General features: G+C 42.5%; 1 protein-coding gene across 5 annotated transcripts in view; it reads left to right on the top strand.

The window, feature by feature from the left end:
• Positions 1–20140, top strand: part of ankfn1 (ankyrin repeat and fibronectin type III domain containing 1) — a 236824-nt gene that overhangs the window by 32243 nt on the left and 184441 nt on the right. For all 5 annotated transcript variants that reach the window (XM_052473466.1, XM_052473478.1, XM_052473470.1 and 2 more), the window contains exon 6: positions 8659–8930. In XM_052473466.1, the coding sequence (XP_052329426.1) occupies positions 8659–8930 (272 nt within the window). The remainder of the gene's footprint in view (positions 1–8658; positions 8931–20140) is intronic.

Below are 20140 nucleotides of genomic sequence, written 5' to 3'. Positions count from 1 at the left end.
GTTCCGATGCGTTCCTATTGAGCAGTGAATGGGCTATCAACCAGATTACTTGTTCTACGTATTCCCTAAGGTATCTACAGCATTGTGACGTAGTTTCATGCCTTTATGTTGAAGAATGAGCGTAAGCGGCTACATTGCGCGAGTGGGTACCTGATGGCTCTCAGAGTGATTCTTGCGTAAAATACAGAGGTAGCCATTTTCCCTCTCACTCCTACTGAAAAACCAATTGTCCCGGTGGATATATTATCGAATAGATATTTGAAAAACACCTTGAGGATTCATTATAAACATTGTTACTAAGTATTATTATTTTTTTGGACACTTGAATACAAGATGGTGCATCTCAAGATATTTTGTCCTGCAAAATTTCTATTAAGTAAATATCGCAGTCATAGTAAGTCAAACTTTTCCTCATTAACACAGCTATCAGCAAAGTCAGTAGTCATTTAAAACATATGGTGATCGGGTGGCCTTTCAAAAATTGAAAATTGTCTGGAAAAGAAAGATGTCTACTCTTTATTTGTTGGGGCGGCAGGTAGCCTAGTGGTTAGAGTGCTGGGCCAGTAACCAAAATGTTGCTAGATCGAATCCCCGAGCTGCCAAGGTAGAAGTCTGTCATTCTGCCCCTGAACAAGGCAGTTAACCCACTGTTCATAGGCTGTCATTGTAAATAAGAGATATGCCATTTAGCAGACGCTTTTATCCAAAGCGACTTACAGTCATGTGTGCATACATTCTACATATGATAAGAATGTCACCCGGACATCTAAATGGCTACTCACAGTAGGACCACTCCCTTTAATTATCCCCAGGTCACAGCATGTGGTGAGCAGTATGGGTCACCATGGCGGTGACGGAATCCTATATTTCATACACTTTATGACGAGCCACCAACCCTCAGCCTGAGGGCTATACTTCAAAGCAGGATCAATGAGTTAGCCAGCTAACTTGCATAAATGTTCTAAAAAAGCCTTTTCTTTTTTTGAAAGATAAGCTTGAAATGGCCTTATTGACTCAACAAGTTTAGCTTTCTTAATGAACAGGACAATCAATAGTTATTTATGGTTGTTCATCAACGTTAACTGGCTAACTAGGGGAGAGTGGGGTAAGTTGAGCAATAGTTATTTATGGTTGTTCATCAACGTTAACTGGCTAACTAGGGGAGAGTGGGGTAAGTTGAGCAATAGTTATTTATGGTTGTTCATCAACGTTAACTGGCTAACTAGGGGAGAGTGGGGTAAGTTGAGCCATTTTTCTACAATCAGCATCACTCAGTCAAGGGAAATATAGTATTATTTCTAACAAAGATACATTATCTACATACATTTCAGGATGTTCTGTATCCCTGGAAATAATCAGAATTCATGTAAACATTACAGTTTTGAAAACATAGCTTGCCCAAAAAAAGTGGTCTCTTTTAAGTTGAGCCACGTGACAGGGTAAATTAAGCCGCCTGCACATTTCTGTCCTGAATGAGATAGTGGTATTATCTTTTTAAAACATTCTTTATCTTTATTTCTCAATCACAATTCAACACAATCACACTCACTTTTTTGTAATATAATAATTTTAAGCACATTTTAATACAGGCTTAACACCTTGCATTACGTATGGGAAGAAAACACTTTAATTTGCTCAACTTGCCTTTGGCTCAACCATTGGCTCAACGTACCCCATAGCCATTGGCTCAGTTTACCCCAAGGCAAACATTTAGCATATTTTATCACACACAGCTACAAGGATGCACTTCCATGCTTGGTTTGGACCTCATATTGAAGATTATAGAGACCCCAACTGGTGTATAGAATAATCTTAAAATTATCGACTTTGGTTTAGATACAAGCTTAATGATACCTCTAACACAATAAATTAATTTGAAAATCTGTTTTTTGGATCTAACTTGCCTACCACTTTTTCCATGTGGTTTCTTCATTTGCAGACTCCATTAAATGACCTCTTCCTAAATATTAGGTCAAATTAAACATTTTGTGTATGGTTTCCTAGAAAGGGTAGCTCAATTTACCCCTTTTCTCAACATTCCCCACTCTCCCATACCCCTCTGAAAAGCTACAGACTGGTATTCAACTAACTAACCAATGGCTTGAGAAGCACTTCATTTAGTGAAATCAGTTGTGTTAATGCTGTGCTGGAACAAAAGTCTGCAACCCTGAAGAAGATACTGGTCATGAGGTGACTCACTGTTTGTGAAGTCACTGTTTGTGAAGCTCTATTGGTTCCCCCAGCCCCTCCAGACAGTACTTTAGAAACTACCTAGCCTTATGTAAGACTAGAGCACCTGTTAACTGTCATATGATGATGGATGGTCTTGAATTACAGGGGCCTTCTGATGAGTAGTGTTGCCTACCAGTGTGGTCTGTAGAACTCTCTACTGAAACAACAACACACACACACACACACACACACACACACACACACACACACACACACACACACACACACACACACACACACACACACACACACACACACACACACACACACACTTGTCTGGAGAGCTCTACAACACACACACACACACACACACACACACACACACACACATTTGTCTGGAGAGCTCTAGAGCAGTATACATACCAACCAGAGATACAACCCCATAGAAAATCTTTTGAGGGAGTTGAAAGTCCATGTTGCCCAGCAACAGCCCCAAAACATCACTGCTCTAGAGGAGATCTGCATGGAGGAATTGGCCAAAATACCAGCAACAGTGTGTGAAAACCTTGTGAAGACTTACAGAAAACATTTGACCTCTGTCATTGGGTATATAACAAAGTATTGAGATAAACTTTTGTTATTGACCAAATACTTATTTTCCACCATAATTTGCAAATAAATTCATTAAAAATCCTACAATGTGATTTTCTGGATTTTTAAAATAATTTTGTCTGTCATAGTTGAAGTGTACCTATGATGAAAATGACAGGCCTCTCTCATATTTTTAAGTAGGAGAACTTGCACAATTGGTGGCTGACTAAATACACTACTCAAAAACATAAAGGGAACACTAAAATAACACATCCTAGATCTGAATGAATGAAATATTGAATTTGGAGTCACACACTATAGGCTGATCCAACTTTGATGTAATGTCCTTAAAACAAGTCAAAATTAGTCTCAGTAGTGTGTGTGGCCTCCACGTGCCTGTATGACCTCCCTAAAACGCCTGGGCATGCTCCTGATGAGGTGGTGGATGGTCTCTTGAGGGATCTCCTCCCAGACCTGGACTAAAGCATCCGCCAACTCCTGGACAGTCTGTGGTGCAACATGGCGTCGGTGGATGGAGCGAGAAATGATGTCCCAGATGTGCTCAATTTGCTTCTGGTCTGGGGAACGGGCGGGCCAGTCCATAGCATCAATGCCTTCCTCTTGCAGGAACTGCTGACACACTCCAGCCACATGAGGTCTAGCATTGTCTTGCATTAGGAGGAACCCAGGGCAAACCGCACCAGCATATGGTCTCACAAGGGGTCTGAGGATCTCATCTCGGTACCTAATGGCAGTCAGGCTACCTCTGGCGAGCACATGGAGGGCTGTGCGGCCCCCCAAAGAAATGCCCACCCCACACCATGACTGACCCACCGCCAAACCGGTCATGCTGGAGGATGTTGCAGGCAGCAGAACTTTCTCCACGGCGCCTCCAGACTGTCACGTCTGTCACATGTACTCAGTGTGAACCTGCTTTCATCTGTGATGAGCACAGGGCGCCAGTGGCGAATTTGCCAATCTTGGTGTTCTCTGGCAAATGCCAAATGTCCTGCACGGTGTTGGGCTGTAAGCACAACCCCCACCTGTGGAAGTCGGCCCCTCATACCACCCTCATGGAGTCTGTTTCTGACCGTTTGAGCAGACACATGCACATTTGTGGCCTGCTGGGGGTCATTTTGCAGGGCTCAGGCAGTGCTCCTCCTCCTCCTTGCACTAAGGCGGAGGTAGCGGTCCTGCTGCTGGGTTGTTGCCCTCCTACGGCCTCCTCCACGTCTCCTGATGTACTGGCCTGTCTCCTGGTAGCGCCTCCATGCTCTGGACACTACGCTGACAGACACAGCAAACCTTCTTGCCACAGCTCGCATTGATGTGTCATCCTGGATGAGCTGCACTATCTGCACCACCAGCATTCAAAAGTGACCAAAACATCAGCCAGGAAGCTAGAAGTGGTCTGTGGTCACCACACCTTTATTGGGGGTGTCTTGCTAATTGCTTATAATTTCCACTTGTTGTCTATTCCATTTGCACAACAGCTTGTGAAATTTATTGTCAAATCAGTGTTGTTTCCTAAGTGGACAGTTTGATTTCACAGAAGTGTGATTGACTTGGAGTTACATTGTGTTGTTTAAGACTTCCATTTATTTTTTTGAGCAGTGTACGTTTTTGCCTCACTGTATATAGGAAAAAACACACCACAAAGACTAACGACTAAAAGCAGATGTTGGCCGCAAATCTGTCAGCGATCCCCTGCAGCACCCTGTCATCGCCACCCACTGCTTTTAACTATAGTTCTCACAGCCTCTATTGTACTTTAGTATAAAGCACATGATAGTCACTTGAGTATATACAATGAGTTTACATTACATTTGACTAATTTAGCAGACACTATTATCCAGAGCGATTTACGTGAGTGAATGCGTACATTTTCGTACTGGTCCCCCGGGAATTGATCTCACAACCCTGGCGTTGCAAGTGCCAGATGATACTTTATTTGGATAGTCCATCTGTAGATTATCAGTGACATTTCCACCTACCCTACTAACCCTAACCTTAACCCTTATCCTAACCCTAAACGGAACCCTTACCCTAACCATGACCCATACCCCAACCCTAATTCTAAACCTAATCGTAACGTTAGCAAGCAGTTGCTTATCAACAAATAGTTTGTTGATTTAAAAAATGAAAATCCAGACTATCCAAATAGTGTGACTAAACTGGGTGTTAAGTGTCCATTTTAAAGTTAAGCAAAGTATATTTAAGAATAGGAATTGTATAGGGTTTTATTTTTATTTTGTATCTTACTACTATAAAATATGAATGATTATGTGTAATATCCATTATATTGTAATGAACCGAGTGTCTGTGGGATTATGGCTGGGCGGTAAACCGGTAAAGAAATATATCAGTATTCATTCAAGCTCTGGTTTGGGTTTTTACTTGACCTTCTATAACGGTAGTTTCATGTTTAATACGTTTTTTAACATTAAGTAATTCACGAATGACTAAAACAATTATAGCAATCAATCCATTTTTATCACCAAGAAGAAGTTGCTAACAGCTGAGTACTGATCCAGCAGATACATTCTCAGGATACAGACACTGTGAGACAGGTCAAATGGTGCCTTACCACCACCAACAGCACTGGTGTTGAAATGACATTTAGAATTAGAAGCTAGGTACTAGCTAGTGTGTACTACAGCTAGTGTGTACTACAGCTAGTGTGTACAAGTTAGCTAGTGTCTACCAGGCTGCTAGATAGCTAATGTGCACTAGTGCTAGCTAGCTAGTGTGTAATAGCTACACAGATAGAACAATGAGACCGATATCTCACCGGATGTATAAATGTGAAGCATCCGCTTAGCGTTCCCACTCACTACCAAATATGATAGCATTTTTTTTCTTCTTTTGATCTCAATACAGTTTCTTTTCCCAAAACTAGAATCTGTTTTGATCAGAGTGGACTAAGTTTTGTAGACTTTGCCCATTTGCCAAAGTAGTAGGAAATTGCACTGTTTAGAAGGATTGCGAATTGAGTTATTGCACACGCGCACTTCACAGAGTAGGCATTCCCCAACAGAAATATAGGGAACAGAAACATGCAGATGCATGCCATAACAGGCAAATAGGCTCTCGCTAGCTTGTGCTTGGCTCTGCTTGTTGTGCCCATTATGACTAATTTGTTCCCATTGGAAACGACAGGCTGTGGTCTATCTTGGTTTACTTATAAAAATCTTTGCTAGCTGCACAAGCAACAGTGGTTAACATAACGGCCTGGGCCAGAGCTAGTGCACCGACTGGTATGTGCGTAGTATGCTGATGCCCAGGAACAAAGCTACTGTCTCAGGCGACCAACAAATGTGCACACATACTGTACCATCTGATACGCATGCACTTTGAGGTTTGCAGAACAGACAGCCTCAGCGTGCATAATCTGCAGCTGGACATTTTCTAGGATGACAAGTCAACAACTTCGGGAGGGCAAGCTTGCCAAATAGACCCCTGGAAATCGGCCGACTACTCCTAGTGGCGAATGTAAGATCTGCAATTGAACCCGAAAAAAAACAGTCAGAGGATAATTATTCTAATAAAATATATTTTGTACAATTATTTTTACAAAATAGAGGCATACAAAGACAAATACATGTGACAGTGGGTAAACAATAACAAATTAGTGCAGAAAATGAAGAAATGTTTGAAAATGCTGCAATTGAATGCTTGAAGTGAACAAATAGTCCGCAGAGTACGACCCTGCCTCACACAGGAAGCGGCGCAGGTCCTAATCCAGGCACTTGTCATCTCCCGTCTGGATTACTGCAACTTGCTGTTGGCTGGGCTCCCTGGCTGTGCCATTAAACCCCTACAACTCATCCAGAACGCCGCAGCCCGTCTGGTGTTCAACCTTCCCAAGTTCTCTCACGTCACCCCGCTCCTCCGCTCTCTCCACTGGCTTCCAGTTGAAGCTCGCATCCGCTACAAGACCATGGTGCTTGCCTACGGAGCTGTGAGGGGAACGGCACCTCAGTACCTCCAGGCTCTGATCAGGCCCTACACCCAAACAAGGGCACTGCGTTCATCCACCTCTGGCCTGCTCGCCTCCCTACCACTGAGGAAGTACAGTTCCCGCTCAGCCCAGTCAAAACTGTTCGCTGCTCTGGCTCCCCAATGGTGGAACACACTCCCTCACGACGCCAGGACAGCGGAGTCAATCACCACCTTCCGGAGACACCTGAAACCCCACCTCTTTAAGGAATACCTAGGATAGGATAAAGTAATCCTTCTCACCCCCCCCCCCTTAAAAGATTTAGATGCACTATTGTAAAGTGGCTGTTCCACTGGATGTCATAAGGTGAATGCACCAATTTGTAAGTCGCTCTGGATAAGAGCGTCTGCTAAATGACTTAAATGTAATGTAATGTAAATAACTATGCAAATGGTACCATTGCTCGAGTACCGGAGTTTGAGGCTACAAAATAGGATTTAGATTCCTACGTAATGTTCTACAAATAGGACTAGTTCACTGTCAGTTTTGTGCTCCTAATATTTTGGGTTGAAGTTTTGTTGAACAGTATAAAGCAATCAGAATGGAGAAAGCCCACTAAAAACCACTGATTTTCATTTGTTGCCATGAACTACCAATAAAGCATATTTATAAGTTTTATTATTCAGAAACGCCAAATACCGTCCTACCTTCAAAAATGAGAAAAATACTGTGATATGATATTTTGTACATATTGGCCAGACCTATGTGGGATATCCTTAAGTCTGAGCTAATATTGGCATTGAATGGTAGTTCTAATAATAAAAGGGTTGTGTATAGGCTGAATGAGACCTTCATGCAGATTTAATGGGCTGGTTAGGGCTTCTGTCATTCTGCCAGTACAGAGCTGCTCTCAGGTGTTGAGGTAGCCCATGAGACGAGCCTGATACATTCTACTGCAGACACACGCTCATGTGCACGCAGACACACCCACATTCGCATGCACACAGACACACACAAAAAGTGAGAAAGTTGGAGGGAAGAGAGAAGGACAGCAGATTTGTTCGTGTGTGACATCTCTTCATAATGTCTGAAGTATAATTATTTTTCTATTAGTCTGGAATTAAGTTTCTTGACTTTGATCATGTTTTCTGTCTGTGTACACCAGCTTAAAAGTGTGCTAGTGTCTGCTGTGTGTTTGAGCTTGTATGGGATGATCTCAATTGCATACTCCTCGCATCCTCTCATCTCGCCGCCTCCTCAAAACATATTTGAGGAGAAGGTCAGAGGGGAGGGACCTCTGACATTCTCATCCAATGGGTTTTGAGGAGGAGACAAGGAGAGAGGACGCAAGGAGTATGCAATTGATATTGTTCCTGTGTATATGTGTGCGTGCTTGTTTGTGTCACACATACACTCACACACACACACACACACACACACACACACACACACACACACAACAGCAGACAGACACACTGAGCAGAGAGAAAGATGAAACCGCCTCACCTGACAGCTGGGAAGAGAGGAAAACAGCAGATTAAATGTGTGTGTGTGTGTTTGTGTATATGTTTGTGCGTGTCTGTGTGTGTGTTTGAGGTGTTTGCATGTGATTGCACATATCTTTGAGGTGACCAGAGACCAGTTAAGTTTTGTTTGTTTGCAGACAATGTGAGACTATTAATCCTGGTGTTCTATCTAAGATGGTGCCAAAGGAGCAATTCACTCCCACACAATATGTCCACTTGTATTTCTTCAGTTCTCTCCTTTTCTCTTTCTCTCTAATTGTCTATTGATCTCTATATATTTTGATTTTGTGTGCCGTTGCTTTCTGAATGTGTGTGTGTGCGGGCGTATGCATGTGTGTGTGTGTGCTCGTGTGTGTGGCGTTGTATACTATCTTTTTGTCTATGCTGGTGTAGGTTATCAGTGGTGCATCTCTGGTTTCTGTTGTCCAGGCTCAGTGCAGCGGGACTTCGACAGAACAGAGCCATCTCCCATATCATCAGCCCAGGCCCCAACCCCAGCACCGGCCCCGGGTGTGAGAAGCCTCCCCTTGGGTGAGACAGCAACAGCAGTGGGTGAGGGAGAGACAGCGGGTGAGCGGGCGGCTCTGAGGAAGACTGTATCCGTTGACGACCGTCTGATGCAGTCGGCGCCCAGAGAGCAGCAGCAGCACAGACTCCTCAGCAAGCTGGAGAGAGGCAAGAAGAAACTCAGGAACATACATGTGAGTACAGGACTGTGCAGAAATGTAATGTAAATGTGTGTGTGTGTGTGTGTGTGTGTGTGTGTGTGTGTGTGTGTGTGTGTGTGTGTGTGTGTGTGTGTGTGTGTGTGTGTGTGTGTCATGGTGGTTGTGTGACTAAGAGAGAGTTTTGAGACCATGGGACTATAAGGTTCTATCTGACATTTTTGTCATAAATGAGTTAGTCACATATACGTGATTTTTAGATGGTTCTTCGTATGTCTATGAAGTTAGATTTGAGAAAGTTCTCTCTGCATAAACCTATTTGATTTTGCCGCTATAAGGTTCTATCTGCAAGCCAGTCACAAGCCTGAGCAAATACAAACGGACCATTCGGAACACATGTCTCTGCCATCTCCCTCGAAGTATGGTCTAGGTTCATCTAGCCAGCAATAATGTCACGCAAGAAAGAAAAAAAACAACACTGTCAGAAATCTGAAAGTAAATGATGTCATGTCGTTGTTCAGTCATGACAGTAATTTGTCTGGTGATCTTAGAGTCAGAACACATCATCAAACACTATCTTGGTAAAATAGTGTTATTCTATCAGTTGTGTATTCAAATAGCTACAGTTTTCATAAAAACTGAACATGTCTAATTCAGAAGTCCCATATCCAGATTGATATTTCAGAGCCATAAGATTGCACCCTAATAAAACAGATTTACAAATACACAGGATTTTGATACTCTGCACTTTACGTACCTTTAAGACGAGGAACTGTATGGGTTATGAAATAAGAATTCACTACAAAACAGTTCTGAGATCTGGGATGTGAAAACTTTGATGCTCAATATCTCAGAACAATGCTTTGTGCAGATAGAATCTTAAAGCCCCAAGGTCATGGTATGTGCATGTTTTAGACTTTTTGTGCAGCAGGGTAAGTGTGTGTCTGTCAGAGAGAAAGAGAGTGTAAGGGCATATGCAAGTCTATTGTATAATGTCTGTAGAGTGTCTCCATTCCTTTTGGCGTCTGCCAATCAAACAATATGCCATGCCTCTTCTGCATTACTTAGATACCTCTAGAGGGTAAGTGTTTTTATATAACACGGTACAGAACACTTCTCTTGAAAACCTCACCTAAACCTCCTCAAATGTTAGTTATGACTGTTTCCTGAGTAGTACATTCTGTAGCCTTCCCACACTGCTATGAGTCATTCAGTCAGTCTGGGCTTGGCACAGCACAGAACAGACCTGCCTCCTAACCTTCCTCTGATGAGGCACTGGAAGACAGGACGACTATCTGAAAACATTTCCCCAAATTAGAGTAGATGGGTTTTTATTTACACAATTTACACATGATTAAGAGAGAAACACATGAACAAAAACTATATTTAGTGTCTGTTTAAAAACCTAACTAATGATGGTATTGGAATCCAGTGTTACATCTTACCACCTGTAGTTGCCTGCCCTGATTCGTCCTTACTCCCGGTCGCTGATCCCTTGTAGGTGGCAGCCAGCTGGAGAATTTGCTTGAACTCGGCACATTTCAGGTCTCTGCTGCAACAGTTTTATCTGTAGCGTTTGGTAGGCCACTGAGTATGCTGTGTAGTCAGAATTTAGGAATGTCTTGAGGGCCCTCCTCAAAATACATATGTATTGGAGGGACAGGGGGTACACAGAAGTATTGAAAATATTTTGAAAAGCAACCCAAGGGGGTTAAAAGGTCAGTCGGTGAACAGGGATGTAGGTTGACGTTATGCTACATTAATGACTGAGACTGGTTCTGGCTTCCTGTGTTCTGCATGGAGATGATGTTTATTAATAGATTGAAAAGTATTCTTTCACAAGTTGTCTTTCTGTGATTCATTGCATCCTCTCTCCTCACTTCCTTCTCAATCATAGTTTGGAGTAGAAGATCCAAGGGTCTTTCACTCTTTTACCTTCTTCTACAATGGGTTTTTAAAAGGAGGCAAGGAGAGTGGATGGGAGGAATGGAGTAAAGATAACGTGTGAAGGAGCCATACAGAGTAATGTGCTTTGGCACAATGAAGTGTTTTTGGTTGCTGTGCAGTTGCTCTGTGGTGGGTTTTCAAACAGCTTGACCTTTATTGCAGTGAGAAAGGCCTTGATTTTCTCCTGGTTGGCAACAGGACCTAAAGATGAGGGGTTAGAGGAGGTATTATTTAGTTGACCCCCTCTGACCCTGTGAAGATGAGTGGTTATGGGAAGGGAACACTGGCATAACCCTCCAACCAAAGTGCATGAATTGAGGAGCAACCTGAAGTAAAAAGGAGATTCAGCAACTCTAGGAGGATAATGGCAGTTGTAGAAAAAACTCTGAAGGTGGCGAAAAGCCGAAACTTTGAGCAATAAATACGCTTTTTTAATTCACTTCCATTGTCCTCCAAGAGTTGATGAATTGTCTCTCCACTTCAAGATGATGGGTTATGGAAGGGACCTCATTGCGTCCTCTCTCTTTGCTTCCTTCGCAATTGTATTTGATTAGAAGGTCCAAAGTCCTTCCACTCTGACTTTCTTCAGTTTTGAGAAGGAGGAGAGGAGAGAGAATGGGAGGAATCGAGGAAAGATTAATGGAGCAAGAGCTATACAGAGCAATGTATCGCTTTGGTGCAATGATGTGTATTTTGTTGCCGTGAAGCAGAAGCTCGGTGCTGGGTTTTCAAACGGATCACCAGCTACAGTATTGACATACCACAATAATCCTAGTGATGGGGGAAAGATCGATACAGTTACATATCTGAATATTATTTTTTGACAATAAATACTGTCGTATCGTTTTGACAGTATCCCAATAATATTGTTGCTTTAGTTTGCTCTACCAACACCAAAAGTTCAGTGTTTTTCCTTAATTTCTTGTTCTCTGTCTTCTTTTTAAATAAGGAGCCAATTTGTTTTCAGCAAGCTCATTTTCTCATGGCTCTCTCTTGTCCCTCTACAGCAGACATATGGAGAGCAATATGTTTGGACCATGGAATCTTAATAAAATCACAGTATTGAATCGCATTACATATAGAGTCATACGTCAGTCTGAAACGGTGTGAAGCAGTCGCTAAGCAACTGTATCATAGCCAGATCTAATATCCTCCTCTGACATTACCATGGCCGCCCAAAGTTTTCCCTGACTGACTGTGTGGCTGATTAGGAAACAGGTCTAATGTGTGTGGGAAGAAAATCCCAGCGTCTCTGATGTAACATTGAAACTCTAGTTGACAGAATGATGTCCTTGAGAGATCGAATTTAAGGGGGATTTGTTTTTGCCACCATTGATGTTTAGGTAATAAGTAAGCCTGATCACTTCCAAGCCCTCTAAGCATGTTCATTCTATGTTTTAGCCAAACATTCTACTGCATTTTCTCTTTGTCTCATTACAGTTGAATTTCAATCATGTCAGTTGGATATTATCTCCATATGTCCTGGCTGATAAGCCCCTCTGTTTCTGGACCATCTTCCAGTAAGTCAACCATTGTTACCCGTAACTATCAATATCAGGTCCAAATCTCCCTATGAATCCTGGGTAGAGCTATGGGACTGCTGACTCACAGAGGATGTCATAAAAACACATCTACTTCCTTTTTTGGCCTTTTCTCTTTCTCCTTACTCATTCTTAGAATAAGGGCATCTAGTTATTACCTATGTAGTGCACTGCTTTTAGCCAGAGCCAGATACAAAGAAATAATGGCTCTATCCCAAACTAATGCACTATTTGGACAAATGGTGTAATTTGAGGCACAGCCAATGTATTTTACCTCTAGCCATAGCAGAAATGTCATTCCGGATGAGTTAGTCAGGTAAAAATGTAACCAATGTCTCTAAAGTAGGAGAGAGAGATGGAGAGAGACAGACCGCTTAGTGACACAACTATTCCAGTGTTTTTCTCCCAGGCCCGTCACTTAGGCTCCCGATGGAAAATCCACAGCTCTATTTGCCTTGGGTGTCATAAAAGACGAGCGGGAATGGCCTTTTGTTTTTGTGGAAAGTTTGTCTCGGTTCTGAGAGGAGCGCAGTGCAGCACAGCACAGCACGACAGGTGGCAGGCCGGCTGCTGAAATGGCCTCGATGCTGTCTGACTGAAGCCTGTTGTGAGGAGGAAAAGATCTGTCTTTCTACTTTGGAAATATAATCATTTGAGCGTGGAGCTGCAGGGGAAGTTTTATTTTGTAACGCTGTTCTGTAATGTTATTAACTGCCCCCCCCCCACTCCCCTTCTTTTCTCGTCTCCTCCTTCTCCTCTTTTCGTGCTCAGGGTGTATTCTCCGGTGTCTGCCACAGCCATCAGGAGTCCAGACCCACCTTCAGCCTGTCTATTAGTCAAACACCACAGCATAAAACACACACTGTCCACCACACACACTCAGCCACACACACACATTACACACCGCAGAAACGCAGTCCCCACAGCTCAGTGGCAAATAATCCCACACACTGTACACACAGTCTACACACACTTTCACACACATTTTCTCTAGACACACATCTCACTAATTCTACGCACATATTTTCATTAGGCTGCCATGTGGAATGGTCCTTGTTTGAGCTGTTGATTTCTTTCAATGTAGTGTAGTGGGGGTGTTTCCACTAAAGACTAAGAGGTGTCAAGCTTGTCCTCTCTGACTCTTAAGTCTACTCTGGACCTCTTCTCCTGCTACTACTTTTGAGGTGACGGGGTTATCTATTTACCTTAGTCTCCAGCTCCATATTTCTTATCACCCTGTCCCCTCCCCCCCCTTTATTATGACAGAGAGTCAATGCTGGGGTTTATTTTCCAGATGATCCCTGTTGAGCACAACAATAAACATCAAACGTTTCTGTCCGTCTCTGTCCGTGTCACTTTGACTGACTGCCATTGAATTCCTATATAACAGTGTACATTTCCAGACTCTCAGTGCCTCTCTGCTTTTATCCAGGAGCATCCCAAAATGTAACTGAACAAATTGCTTGTTTGTTTGGGGCTTTTCTGTACAATCCATGTATTATTGCAAGAGAGACAAATGTTACAGTGGGTAGTTGTAAACACTATCAGGTACAAGTACCGGTGCACATGTCTCCTAACTAATTAATCTTGTGTTTGTGCGCTGATAAAAACACATTTCCGGAAGTCAAGAGGGAGTTGTAGAATACTGTTACGTTCGACCCCAATTGTCCTGTTGATATAACAGCAGGTGTACTTACAGCATCATTTCATGCATGTACACACACTACTGGTATAATGAGTTAAGCCTACAATAATCTGCAAACACATGTCTCTCCTGTGTCTCCTTTGCCAAATGCTTACAGCTGTAATCTTCACCTGTTAATTGTTAGGTTAGATTACTCGTTGGTTATTACTGCATTGTCGGAACTAGAAGCACAAGCATTTCGCTGCACTCGCATTAATATCTGCTAACCATGTGTATGACATAAATTTGATTTGATTTAATTCTACTGTATGAACTATATACAGTGCATTCGGGAAAGTATTCAAATCCCTTATACGTTACAGCCTTATTCTAAAATGTATATAAAAAAATGTCTCTTCAATCTACACACAATACCCCATAATGACAAAGCAAAAACAGGTTTTTAGAAATGTTTGCACATTTATTCAACATAAAATCCGGAAATATCACATTTACATTAGTATTCAGACCCTTTACTCTGTACTTTGTTGAAGCACCTTTGGCAGCGATTACCCAAGTCTTCTTGGGTATGATGCTACAAGCTTGGCACACCTGTTTTGGGGAGTATCAAATCAAATTTTATTGGTCACATACACGTGTATAGCAGATGTTATTGTGGGTGTAGCGAAATGATTGTGCTTCTAGTTCTGACAGTGTAGCAATATCTAACAAGTATTATCTAACAATTTCACAACAAAAACCTAATACACACAAATCTAAGTAAAGGAATGGAATTAAGAACGTATAAATATATGGACAAGTAATGTCAGAGTGGCATAGACTAAAATATAGTAGATAGAATATAGTATATACATACAGTATGAGATGAGTAATGCAAGATATGTAAACATTATTAAAATGACATTATTAAAGTCCTGCGGTTGTTGGCGGTGCAGTTGCCATACCATTTACATTTACATTTAAGTCATTTAGCAGACGCTCTTATCCAGAGCGACTTACAAATTGGATACCAGGCACTGATACAGCCCGACAGGATGCTCTCAATTGTGCGTCTGTACAAGTTTGTGAGGGTATTAGGTGACAAGCCAAATTTCTTCAGCCTCTTGACTTGGAGGCGTGCATGGCCACACAGTCATGGGTGAACAGGGAGTACAGGAGGGGGCTGAGCATGTACCCTTGTGGTACCCCAGTGTTGAGGATCAGTGAAGTGGAGGTGTTGTTTCCTACCTTCACCACCTGGGGGCGGCCTGTCAGGAAGTCCATGACCCAATTGCACAGGGTGGGGTTCAGACCCAGGGCCTCACTTAATGATGAGCTTTGAGGGTACTATGTTGTTGAATGCTGAGCTATAGTCAATTAACAGAATTCTTACATAGGTATTCCTCTTGTCCAAATTGAATAGGGCAGTGTGATGGCGATTGCATCGTCTATGGACCTATTGGGGTCGTAAGCAAATTGAAGTGTGTCTAGGGTGACAGGTAAGGTGGAGGTGATATGATTATTAACTAGTCTCTTAAAGCACTTTAGGATGACAGAAATTCGTCTTATGGGGCGATAGTCATTTCGTTCAGTTACCTTTGCTTTCTTGTGTACAGGAACAATGGTGACCACCTTGAAGCATGTGGGGACAGCAGACTGGGATAGGGAGAGATTGAATATGTCCGTAAACACAACAGCCAGCTGGACTGCGCATGCTCTGAGGACGCGGCTAGGGATCCGTCTGGGCCGGCAGCCTTGCGAGGGTTAACATATTTAAATGTTTTACTCACATCGGCCACAGAGAAGGAGAGCCCACAGTCCTTGGTAGCTGGCCGTGTCGGTGGCATTGTGTTATCCTCAAAGCAGGCAAAGAACGTGTTTAGCTGGTCTGGAAGCAAGACTGTGTCCGTGACGTGGCTGGTTTTCCTTTTGTCTGTAGACCCTGCCACTTACGTCTTGTGTCTGAGCCGTTGAATTGCGACTCCACTCTGTCTCTATACTGACGTTTTGCCTGTTTCATTGCTTCGCGGATGGAATGACCATTGTTTGTATTCTGACATATTCACCTTGCCATGGTCAAATCCAGTGTTTTGCTCAAAAACTGAAAGCGCGGACCATGTCCAAACAGTTTCTCCCATTCTCCAAGGTCCTCTCAAGATCTGTCTGGTTGGATGGGGAGTGTTGCTGCACAGCTATTTTCAGGTCTCTCCAGAGATATTCGATTGGGTTCAAGGCCGGGCTCTAGCTGGGCCACTCAAGGACATTCAGAGACTTGTCCCGAAGCCACTCCTGTGTTGTCTTGGCTGTGTGCTAAGGGCCATTGTCATGTTGGAAGATGAATCTTCACTCCAGTCTGAGGTCCTGAGCGTACTGGAACAGAATTTCTTCAAGGATCTCTGTACTTGGCTCTGTTCATCTTTCCTGAAAAACATCCCGACAACATGATGCTGCCACCACCATGCTTCACCATAGGGAAGGTGGTGCCAAATGTGATGCTTGGCATTCAGGCCAAAGAGTTCAATCTTGGTTTCATTAGACTGGAGAATTTTGTTTCTCAAGGTTTGAGAGTCTTTAGGTGCCGTTTGGTAAACTCCAAGCGGGCTGTCTTGTGCCTTTTACTGAGAAGTGGCTTCTGTCTGGCCACTCTACCATAAAGGCATGATTGATGGAGAGATGGCAGAGATGGTTGTTATTCTGGAAGGTTCTCCCATCTCCACAGAGGAACTCTGGAGCTCTGTCAGAATGACCATCGGGTTCTTGGTCACCTTCTTGACCAAGGCCCTTCTCCCCCGATTGCTCAGTTTGGCAAGGCGGCCAGCTCTAGGAAGAGTCTTGTTGGTTCCAAACTTCTTCCACTTAAGAATGATGGAGGCCACTGTTCTTGGGGACCTTCAATGCTGCATAAATGTTTTGCTACCCTTCCCCAGATCTGTGCCTCAACACAATCCTGTCTCGGAGCTCTACAGACAATTCCGTCGACCTCATGGCTTGGCTCTTACATGCGCTGTCAACAGTGGGACCTTATATAGACAGGTGTGTGCCTTTCCAAATCATGTCCAATCAATACACTTTACCACAGGTGGACTCCAATCAAGCTGTAGAAGCATCTCAAGGGTGATCAATGGAAACAGGATGCACCTGAGCTCAATTTAGAGTCTCATAGTGAAGGGGCTCTGAATTTCTTTAAAAAAATTAAAATAACCTGTTTTCGCTTTGTTATTATGGGGTGTTGTGTGTAGATTGATGAGGGAAAAAAATATTTGATATATTTTAGAATAAGGATGTAATGTAACAAAATGTAAAAATAAAAAGCACTGTATATAGTAACTTACTGGTGCAGGTGTTACATTGTGTGTGGCCTTTGGCTAGGGACATGAGTTATTCCTGACCCAGCCAGGATTATCTTGGGGTCCTAGCTACAGTCTTCTCACTTGGTCAGGAAAACTCAGGGTCCTACTCATGATATGACAACAGATGGTCATTTGCAGGTTTATGTCAAAAACCCTGGTGCCCAACGTACTGTATAGCAGTGGTGTAAAGTACTTAAGTAAAATTACTTTAAAGTACTACTTAGGTAGATTATTTGGGTATCTGTACTTTACTTTACTATAATTTTTTGGGGATAACTTTTACTTTTACTGCACTACATTCCTAAAGAAAGTAATGTACTTTTTACTCATTACATATATTTTCCCTGACACCCAAAAGTACATGTTACATTTTGAATGCTTAGCAGGACAGGAACATTTTCCAATTCACACACTTATCAAGAGAAAATCCCTGGTCATCCTTACTGCCTCTGATCTGGCAGACTCACTAAACACAAATGCTTTGTTTGTAAATGATGTCTGAGTGTTGGTGTGTGCCCCTGGCTATCCGTAAAATAATGGTGCCATCTGGTTTGCGTCATAAGGAATTTTAAATGATTTATACTTTTACATTTGATACTTAAGAATAGTAATATTTTACTGGGTGACTTTCACTTTTACTTGAGTCATTTTCTATTAAGGTATCTTTACTTTTGACAATTGGGTACTTTTTCCATCGCTGCTGCTGCAGGTCCCTTGTAAATTACAACATGATTTTGGACAGCTGAAGCAAGCACATTATATTTTCTCAGGAAAATTACCCTTTGTATTACCCTTATGTCATCTTCATCAGTCCTAATACATTAGAAACTGGATAGTGTAACTGCACATCACATACACGGAGATGTGTATTACTCATTTATGTTTAGCTTATTTATGTCATTAGTTTCTGTTTCTCTATGCACACACCCACAGAGACCCATGCAGGACAGTACAGAGGGTGTGTTTAACCAACCTATTCCCCATGGACAAATCATATCACGGGACAAGTCAAGCAGGCTGTTCTGAACAACATTTAAAGTGTTGTTCAGCTCCATGCATTACCCCCAGCAAGAAATATTAGTTGGATGAATTCAAATGGACATTTTATTGAGACTAATCCCCTCAAACAAAACCGCTCAGAAAGGAGGATGGCTGTTCTGCCCTCATATACACACCTCCTCCCTGCTCAGTGTGTATGTGAATAAGATATGAATTCACACACACCAACTGACACACACAAAAATGCATACATAACATTCAGTATATTGCGTACACACACCACACACTTCCATACTTTGTGTATAATTGCTCACGTCTCACCTCCCAGTAGTAAATAAAGAAATAGTGTAGCCACAGTATTTACTAATGTGTCGTTCCTGCCCTAGGGTGTTTGAGAACGCATGCGTTGTCATTGGCAACAACCCCCATTCTCCCCAACACACACAGTAACCCACACCCCTACCCTGGGCAGCCCAGCACAGTGCAGGCAGGCAGGGCCATGAATTTCAGCAGTCACTTAATATGGCGGCCGCAGGTCCTTGGAGGTGCCAGGAGCTGGCTGCCAGGAGGGACAGCGCGGCCGCGGCCTCCCCAAGAACGGTGCTCCGCGCTGGGCCATGAATGCTAGCATTGGTCCCCTAATTAGCCATGGGAGAGGCCTAACAACCCTGCTACAGTTCAGCTGCTGACAAACAGCAAAATAAAGCCTTGTTCAAATTAGCAAGGTGAAGTGAGAAGGACTGGAAGGAGGGCTGGACTGTCTGGGGCGGAGAGAGAGTGTGTGTCTGTGAGAGAGAGAGAGTGGGGCTATTTTAGTTCAGATACGCTGAGCGTTGGTTTGTGACCACTCCTTTCTCCTCCCGTGAGAAACGTGGCGCGTTAAGACTGTGTGTGTGTGATGATAATTTACTCCACATTAAGATACCTCTGTATGAACAGGGTCACGCTTGTTAGGGATGTTATGGTGCTAAAGAAAGACATTCAGTTATCAGTTTATGTTCACAGAGAGACATTTAGCACTAAGCTGGAATAATCTAAATGTACTGTACATATCATCATCAGCTCCAGTGAGCTCCTGACCAAGTCAAGTACTGGCAGTGCTCTATGATAAACTTAATATTCAATGAAGTGTCAGCTGCGTTCATAGTCTATGACTGGTAGGAATGTCGAACGAATAATCTGCTTTCTACTATTAAGAGAGAGGCATGACCGATTTCTATAGAAGAAGCCCATTTTTTTTTTCAACTTCTTAACTAATTCATCAATATGCTTTTCGTCTATCTAGATGCCCAGATATTTGTAAGCACGGACACGGTCAATATGGGCACCATCCAAAGTACATACGCTTAAATCAGAGTTATTTTCATGCGCTCTAGAGAAGAACATATACAGTGCTTTGGGAAAGTATTCAGACCCCTCGACCTCTTCCACATTTTGTTGCGTTACAGCCTTATTATAAAATGGATGAAATAAATAGCAATCCCTGTCAATCTACACACAATATCCCATAATGACAAAGCAAAAAATGTTTTTTTGAAATGTAGAAACACTGAAATACCCCATTTACATACAGTTGAAGTCGGACGTTTACATACACCTTAGCCAAGTACATTTAAACACAGTTTTTCACAATTCCTTACATAATCCTAGTAAAAATTCCCTGTTTTAGGTCAGTTAGGATCACCACTTTATTTTAAGAATGTGAAATAATAGTAGAATAATATTAGAGAGAATTATTTATTTCAGCTTTTATTTCTTTCATCACATTCCCAGTGGATCAGAAGT

This window comes from Oncorhynchus keta, chromosome 2 (genome assembly GCF_023373465.1).
Source record: "Oncorhynchus keta strain PuntledgeMale-10-30-2019 chromosome 2, Oket_V2, whole genome shotgun sequence".
NCBI lineage: Eukaryota > Metazoa > Chordata > Actinopteri > Salmoniformes > Salmonidae > Oncorhynchus > Oncorhynchus keta.
The sequence above is the reverse complement of the archived record's forward strand: the minus strand, read 5'-3'. Positions and strand labels throughout refer to the sequence as shown.